The 8576-nt window shown below is 63.0% G+C and overlaps 1 protein-coding gene across 2 annotated transcripts in view; it reads right to left on the reverse strand.

The window, feature by feature from the left end:
- Window positions 1-8236, reverse strand: part of NOL4L (nucleolar protein 4 like) — a 130630-nt gene extending 122394 nt beyond the window's left edge. The window contains exon 1 of one of the 2 annotated variants that reach the window (XM_059038243.2): window positions 7901-8236. In XM_059038243.2, the coding sequence (XP_058894226.1) occupies window positions 7901-8221 (321 nt within the window). In that variant the 5' untranslated portion in view covers window positions 8222-8236. The remainder of the gene's footprint in view (window positions 1-7900) is intronic. The other variant, XM_067012365.1, reaches the window with a different exon arrangement.
- Window positions 8237-8576: the final 340 nt, after the last annotated feature.

Below are 8576 nucleotides of genomic sequence, written 5' to 3' on the forward strand. Positions count from 1 at the left end.
GTAGGGGTGGTTAAGAGAAAAGAGTCCAAAATGATGCCCAGGTGTGGCCTGAGCCAGAGAAGGATGGAGCCACTATGATGCAGAGGGTGGTGAAAGGAGCAAACAAGTGAGTAAGCGAATGAATGAATGAATGAATGACCCCTGGCTTTGGAACCAGATGGGCTCACCCTCAGCCCTGGTGCTCTGTGGGACCTGGAGCTCCCTCCTTCGCATTTGGCCTTAGTCCCTCCATCTGAGGCTGAGGAACCTGGAGTACCAGGGTGCCCGAGAGGACTGGATGCTGCGGGAGTCGTTGACCTTGTGGGGAGAGGACAACTGCTCTCTCTCCCTGCCCCCTGCAGCCTGCCCAGGCCAGGCTAGGCCTGTAGCTGCAGCTGAGGTGAGAGGGAAAAGGTGTGGGCGACGGGGAGGGGTGGCATCTGTCTCCCACCAGGCTGGGTCCGGACAGGTAAGAGGGCTACCTCGAGCTCTGGGAAGCTTTTGGAGGGTGTCCTCAGATGAGGGCCACCGTGAGCCTGGGGTGGGGAGGTGGGGAGAGCCAGGGCACCTGTGGCCCCCTACCTCCGTGCCCCCGGGCTGAGGGTCAAAGAGCCAGGGAACCCAGGCCCTGCCACTTGCTTACTGTGGCGCTCGGGGAGGTTCCCTGGCCTCTCTGATGCCAAGTTCTCATCTACCTCCCAGAATCCAGGGGAGATTAAATGAAATAGAGTGTCTGGCACATGGCAGGGGCTTGAGAACATGAGAGATATGCTCAGACCCCTGCCCCAGCGGGGCAGTCATTACACCAGCCTCACTGTGTTCTCTGGAAGAGCCCAGAGCCCGGAGCTCAGGCTCCCGGCCAGGGACTGGGGCAGGGGTATGTGGGGGGGCGTCAGGTAGTGAGAAGCCTCTGGGCGGCTCACCCTTCCACTTTCCCACCTGGCGAGTGCCTCCAGGTCTGGGTAAAGCCCCCACTCTCACCTCTCCAGCACCCCTCCTTAAGCTCTGGGATTGGGCAACCCCAGCACCAGGAAGGGATTCAAAGGCAGGAGGGGCCACAGGAGGCCTCGCTGTGCAATGACTAGGGAAACTGAGGCTCAGAGCAGCGCAGGAACCAGCCGGGGCCTTCAAGTTCCCAGCCCTGGGGGCTCATGCCACACCTATGGCCCTCACCAGGACTCTGCTGGTGTTCTGTGTACTTCAGTACAACATTAACCAGGCCCCCAGTGGCACTGGAGACACAGAAATAACCCAGACACAATCTCTAGGGAACCAATAGTTGCTTCCCACCAACTACATGCCAGGGATTTGGCTGGGGGCTTTATTTCCATTATCCCACTTAATATCCATGGCATTTCATCTCCATCCCCATAATCCAGATGAGGAAACTGAGGCTCAGTGAGATCACATAGCAACTAACATTTTGTAAGACTTGTTACCTTCTTAAGGCTCTATATGCATTAATGCATTCATCTTTATGCCAGTCTTAGGAGGAAGGTAGTTTTCTCATCTGTAAAATGAAGCTGATAATCTTAAGGCCAAACGAGTGGAAAAGCAGAGCTGGGATTTGTACCCAGGACCCTGTGGCTTGACACCCCAAGCCCTTCACGTATTCTCTATGTCAGGGTTGGCCAGGGGCAGAAAGTGGACTCAGAAGTCCTTGTTCTAACAAGCCACCTGCCATGGTGGGCCCTCTCCCAGCTGCCTTTGGCTCCTTCTCCTGTTTGGGGGCCTAGGGCCCAGGCCTGGTTTTGACAGAGATTGGCAGAGTGACCTCCTGAAATGACAACAGAGCCTTTTCCAGTTTGCCAAGCCTCTTGGAAGTGGGGCCTTGGAGCCTATTCTCCAGATGAGTAAACTGAGACTTGGAGAGCTCAAGCTAGCTATTTGCCTGAGGTCACACGGCAAGAAAGTGGGTGCATTAGGTTCGGTCCTGGCCCCCTCACTTCTAGTTCAGAAGCCTCTCTCCCACCCTGCCCCCATGGGGCTTAGCTGTGGGCTCGGTAAGTGCCACCACGGCAAAGGTCACAAGTTTTACCTGCTGCCCTTGTGGAGCAGAGAGTGGGGTGGGGGAAAGAGGAGGAAGGCTGCTGGAAACAAGGAGGTGCTTTGGCCACTATCATGGGGACAGGGACATGGCACCACCTCTTGTGTCCACTGCCTCCCTCCCACTATGCTTCAGCAGCTACTGAGACCCCAGGAGCAGCAAGAGGCCAGGCCAGCAGCTCCGGCTGACTTGGTTATAATGAAGGACGCCCCATCAGCTCCTCACTGCCAAAGGACAGGATGTTTTTCAACAGGATCCTAAACATGTGGCATGCACACGCAGTCACACTCGTGGTCTGCCGATGCCCACACCCCAGGTGCTTGCACATCTGCCAACACAGCCGCTCACAATCACACACAATCACAAGCATGCAGTCCCCCTCCACCTGTACACACACACACACACACACACACACACACACACACACACACACACACACACACACTGCCCTGGGCCCACAAGCATCCCCAGTCTGCACATGGACAGGCACAGGCACACTCAGGCCCACACAGCCACACTCCTGCAGGCACACCCACATGCACACACATGCTCTAGCCCAAGAGTGCACGTGCATGTGCATGGTACTCAATCAGTCCCACAACCTCTAAGTTAAGAACTGGCTTGGAGAAGCCCAGGTTTGCCTGAGGCTGGGTTGGACCCTTGACCTTTGTCCCTGGGCAGCCCCAGACACAGGCCCCCCACCTCCCATCCTCCCAGCAGGGTTTTTAGGGTCCCAATTGGACCTCCTGACTCCCAGATGCTCAGGGATGGGAAGGCAGCCTGTAGTGAAGGAGAGAATGTTCATGCCAGGCCTCGCCCAAGGACAAGCAGGGCACGCTGCCCCCACCACCAGCAGAAAGTGACCCAGGATTCAGAGGAGAGGCCCCGGGAAGGCAGAGCCTGATCCACCAGCAATCACGCAGGCTCCAAACTGCAGCCCCCTCCCAGAGACCCCAAGACCACATTCACCCAAATCACTGAGGCTTAATTAACAAAATAGCCCACTTCTGCCATTCATGAGAAATCCAAACAGGGCCCGCAACCTTCTCCCTGAAAGCCCCAGGACCCAGGACAACAGAGGCCTCTTCCCTTCTCCTCACCCCATACCCATCCTCGCGCGCCCCAGGCAAGTCCCAGACACCATACACTGAGCCAATCCTGCCTCAAGCACCAGCCTGTGATTACAGACATCTTGACTAGAGGATTCTTCTACACTAATTCAGATTAGGGTGTAATGGACTGAAAGCTTGTCACGAAAAGCCCTATGAAGCAGATCAGGCTCTAAGACATCCAGGGTGGGTCAGAATAGAGGGGTGTACAGACGGCACCCAAGCTCAGCGTGCCCTGTCAGCAGTGAGGCCTTAGGGAAGTTCTAAACCTCCCTAAGCCTCAGTTTATTCATCTGAAGGATGGCAGTGACCTCTGGGCCGCTGTGAGAACCTGACGCACAGGGACAGGCACACGGTAGGTGACTCAGAAAGGGTCACTATGGTGACAATTTAGAGAAAAGTAGGAAATACTGAGGTATTCAACCGAAGGTCACAGCATATATTATGTTGTGCTAAGTCAGAGGCCATTTCCTGCCCAGACCAGCGGCCGCAGGTGCCAAAGGTTTACACAAAAGCTCTGGGGAGAAAGGCTTGAAGACTGTGAAAATGCTCTCCACTAAATGAACATTGTCTGCAAACTGGGAAAAGACCACCATTAGTCAATTTGGCCAGCGGAACACCTGGGGTCTGGCTCGCAAAAGCCCAGTGCTGAGTGTGGGGTTTGGCAATCTGGCATTTCCCCCTTGGGGGAAGGGGCTCTAATGGGGGGATTCCTGGCATGTGATGGGCCCACGGAGAAGCCTCAGTGGAACACAGAGATCTGCGTTCCAGCTCCCCACCAATGGAAACTGCCCCTCTCAGGGCCTCAGTTTTCCCATCCGGAAGATGGTAGAGCTGGGCTGAGAACATCTATCTCCAAGGAGCCTGAGGGCTCTCTGGTCCTGGGAGTTGACAGATGGCCTGGGGCCCCACCCCAGACATAACCTGTGGCCCTTGCAGGCATCGGGACAGCCTCGTTCCAAGAGACCAGACGAAAAGGAAAGGGGTTGGTTCACTTTTGGGCTGAGGCTGGAATGGAATCGGAGGGTCTCGTTGGCAAAGGGTTTGCTTCCCACCTGCCCCCACCCCCGGGCTTGGCAGCCACAGTGGCTGGAACAGGCCAAATGCAAGAAATAATAAATCCTAACCAGTCTTTGCCCAGTCAGGAGGCCCGGCTGGCTCTTGTCACAGAAAGATCTTGTCCCCAGGAGCGCCCCGTGCTGCCCGGTGGAGGACTCCGCCCACCTCCCCTCAGCCCTCCGCCTCCACATCTATTTCCTGTGACAACCTGCAAACCGAAGACCAACTTGCCTCCCCCCACCACCATGCCCTGGCTTCTGCTCGACCCCCGCCCCGCCCCGCCCCGCCCCCCAAGTGGGCCCCAGCTGCAGGAGGCCCCGCAGAGTGTAATTCCCGGCGCCCTCCTCTCCGCCCTGGGCCCGTCCGGACAGATTAAGCCTTTGTCACACACACCCAGAAAAGCTCAGGGCCAGATGGGACGGGACAAGTGGTGTCAGATCATCGACCCTCCACGGCCGGGACTCGGAAGGGCCCCAACCGCAGCACCACATATGGCTGTGGGAAGAGGAAAGGGGGCCCACGCAGGGGGCAGCCAGAGAGCAACATGGAAGGGAGATGACATACCATGGCCACCCTGGGGACCTGAGCCCACGCAGGGGCGCAGGGGGCCCTTGTTCTGCGGCTGCATGACACAACTCCCATACCCCTCTTGGCCGAAATTGCTCTGCCTGCCCGCCTGACCTCCCTTGGAGCCTTCATGGGCTTCTTGATCAGATCCTGAGCTATGCCCAACCCCACCCCCAGCAGCTGGGTGCCCAGGGAGCAGGCTCTGAGTCCAGCCCACTCCAATGCCCCAGTGCCCCCACAAGGCCTGTGGATGTCAAACAAATGTCTCAGACAAAGGTTTGTGGGCCAATGACCTTCACAAAAACCCACCCAGGACAAAACTACAGGATATCTCCCATCTGCCACCAGAGGCAATGATAACTTTACTCTGTGTGTGTGTGTAAAAGCCAGTGAAGGTAGGGGATATCCTTTGCACCTTTCAAAGGAGGTCCCATTCAGCTCCTCCCAGGAAGAGTCCATGGCTGCCCCAGAATTCCCAGCAGGATTTGTTCCTCTTAGATCAGTGAAAAGGAAAATGAAAATGTAAAAATAATAACTGAGCCCCAGGAAGGTGCTTGGAGCTGGGGGTGGCAGGACTAAGGGCATCTCCTGCGGGCTGGCTCCGGTTGACTGGGCGAGTGCAGGTAACTAACAGGCTCCCTGGGGACCAACAGGCCAGGCAGGTGGGCGTGGGTAGCCTGAGGGGCGGGCTGTTGCAGGAGGGCACGTCTGTTGTGTTTGTCGTCCCCCTGGCAGCCTGGGCAGAGAGGCCTGGGTTCCCTTTCTCTGCCTCCCAGGCAGGTGGTCCCTTGGGAGGGCTTATTATTGGTCTGGGAGCTAGGGTGGAGTCTTTCAAGGCCCCTGTTGCCAGGCAAAGCGGGTCGGCCTGGGCCTCACGGAGGATCCGAAGGCTGGAAGGACCTGGGGCCCAGGTCTAGCACCTAATTTCTGCATGTGGCCTGGATGGGTGTGTGTGCACTTGCTCCGCCTTGACAGCTCTGTGGCTAAGGGGGTAGGGGGACTGACGGCCCCATGATGCCCACTCCCTAGGGGAGAGGTCGACCAGCTCAGAGAACGGGTGATCTAGCTTCCCTGTCTGAGGGTCACCTGCCCTCCCAACTCCAGGAGCGGGTGGAGTGGGGGCTCCTGCCTCAGGCAAGAAGGAGGTTGGGCCAAGACTCCCAGCTCCCTGGGGAGGGATAACCAGGATGGGATGGGGGTGAGGGGCACTAACTGACCTGGGAAGCCTAGATGGCTGAGGGCAATGACCCAGGGTAGGGGGTGTGGACCCAGCCAACCATCTGCTGGGTCACTGACCTCGAAAAACCACACTTAGGCTAGGGGCACTAGCCCAAGATGGAGGAGAACCGAGGGGAGGGCAGAGTGGGGAGGGCTGACCTAGGCTGGGGAGAGGCAATGACCCCTACTCCCCGTGTGGGAGAGTGGGCACCAATTTGGGCTCGGGGAGGGGTCCCCGACTCGATCGGGGGAGGGGGGGTACAATGACCCAGACTCCCCCCGTTTGGCGGAGAGCACTGATTTAGGCTGGAAGGTCCCCGACTCGCTCAGGGTGGGACACTACCCCAGCCTTCCCCCGGGGAATCCGGCCCCAGCGCGCCCCTCGGCCCGGCCCCCTGCTCTGTGTCCGGCCGGAGGCGGCAGCGGCGCAGATGGGCCGCTGGCGGCCGCAGCGGCAGCGGCGCGGTTATCAGCGCTCCTCGCAGATGGGCCGCCCGCCCTCTGCGCTCACGGCTCCCCACTCCCCGCGGCCTGCAGCCCCGTCCCCTGGGCGAGGGGGGAGGCGCCTCCGGATCCGCTCCCCGGCTCCCGCCTCCCTCCCTCGCGGCCCCCTCACCCCGTGGGCCGGGCCCGGGCGGCTGCCGGAGGGGGAGGGGGAGGGGACAAGTGCACTTTTCGTAACGACCGAATCAATTGTGTGTGAAGAGCCCGCTCCGGCCGGGGACTGGGCTGAGCGCGGGGCGGGCGGGCCGGACGGGGGAGGAGCACGGAGCGGGGAGCGGGGGAGCGAGGGAGGGAGGGAGGCCGGCGCGGGGCGGCCCCGCTCGCTCGCTCGCTCGGGCCGGGCGAGGCCGGGGAGGGAACGAGGGGGGCAGGGAGGGAGGCTGGCCTGGCCCGGCCGGGCCAGGGGCTGAACGCACTAATGGAGGAGGGTCTCTGCGACGGAAAGTTCAAAGCTCAGCAGCACCCCGGGAGCAGCCGCCCCCCCAGCCCCCACCCGCTGCAGAACAATGAGGTCCCGGCGGGGGAGCCGCGGGGCCCACGCCGCACGCCCTCTCCAGGGCGCCCCGGGCCGGAGGGGACGCCCCCGCCCGGCCGCCCGCCTCCTCCCTGTCGGCGGCTGCGGTTCCCCGTCCCCTCCCCCACGCCACCCCGCCCGGACCGGGCCGGCCCCGGGGACGGGGGAGGGGAGGGGATGGATAGGTCAGGCCGCCCCCGTCCCAGGGAGGGGGGAGCGAGGGGCCCGGGGGGCTGAGGGGGCGCCCCACCCACCCGCGGGAGGCTGCTCCTGCGCCAGGCTGCGGCTCGGGCTGCCCCTCCCCGGGCCAGCCCCGGGTGGGGTCGGGTAGACAGTGCCCGGGCGGGCCCCCTCCCCTGGCGCTGGGAAGCCGAGCTGACTCCCCGTCCCGTGGCTGCCCCTGCCCCCCCGCCCTCGCGGCACCACCCTCCACACACACACACACACGCACGCACACACACACACACACACACACACACACACACACACAGACATACACACACACACACCACACCGCCCAGCCGGCCCGGGGGCGGGAGCGCGAGGCGCCCGGGACAGGCAGCCCCGGGGCGGGCGGGGGGAGGCTCGGGCTTCTGAGCAGCCGCCTGCTGGCGGGGGGAGGGGACGGGAGAACGGAACATGCTGGGGTGAGCAGCCCGGGACAGCCCGCCCGGCACGGCCCGGGCAGCAGCGCAGAGGGGGGCAGGGACGCCCCGAACCCGGAGCGCTGCCCGGTCTGGCTGGGGCTGGCGGGTGAACAGGGACGCGTGCGCCTCGGGCGGGCCAGACCCAGGGACAACCTCAGGGACACACGTTCGGACACACATTCACACCCCCACCCCGCCCCCGCCCGCCCCGAGCCCCGCAGCGGGACCGGCCCGCGGCCGCCGCGCGCGCACTCACCGAGCCCGTCTTGACCGGCACATACACCACTTGGCCCATCTTGGGTTCCCGGCCGCTGCCCAGGCGGAAGCCCTTGGAGCGCACCCAGAACTGGAACTTGCCTTTCTCGCCGGCTGCCGGGCCGCTGCCCGCGCCGGTCCCGCCGCCGCCCTGCAGGACCTCGGCGATCCGCTGGTATTTGCTGCGTGTCACCGTCTTGGTTTTGGCCGAGTCGCCGTAGGTGCGCAGGCACCAGTCCCGGAACTGGCGGCCCAGCTCCGAGTCCCCGGGGCTGCGCTCGCGCTCCCAGCCCCCGCGCAGCAGCAGCGTCGGTTTCGGCATCCTCCCGGCGCGCCCGGCGCCCTCGGGGGCGGGCCGGCCGCCGGGCCGCCCGGTGCCGGGACTGGGCTGGGCTGGGCCGAGCCGGGGTGCGCCGCGGCCCGGGCTGTCCCGCGGTGTAGCTCCGGCGCGGCTGCTTGATGGGCACGGGCGGCGGCCGGACGCGCGGGGCTGCGGCGCGCTCTGTCCTGCTCGGGCGGCGGCGGCGGCGGCGGCGGCGTTGGCGGCGGCGGCTCCGGCTCGCCTCCTGCTCCGCCTCCTCCTCCCCCCCGGCCGGGATGCAGGAGCGATGGAGGCAGCTCCGGGCCCGGAGGTGCAGAGGGGGCGGGCCGCCCCGCGGGCGGCCGGGGGAGGCGGG

This window comes from Kogia breviceps, chromosome 14 (genome assembly GCF_026419965.1).
Source record: "Kogia breviceps isolate mKogBre1 chromosome 14, mKogBre1 haplotype 1, whole genome shotgun sequence".
NCBI classification, from domain to species: domain Eukaryota; kingdom Metazoa; phylum Chordata; class Mammalia; order Artiodactyla; family Physeteridae; genus Kogia; species Kogia breviceps.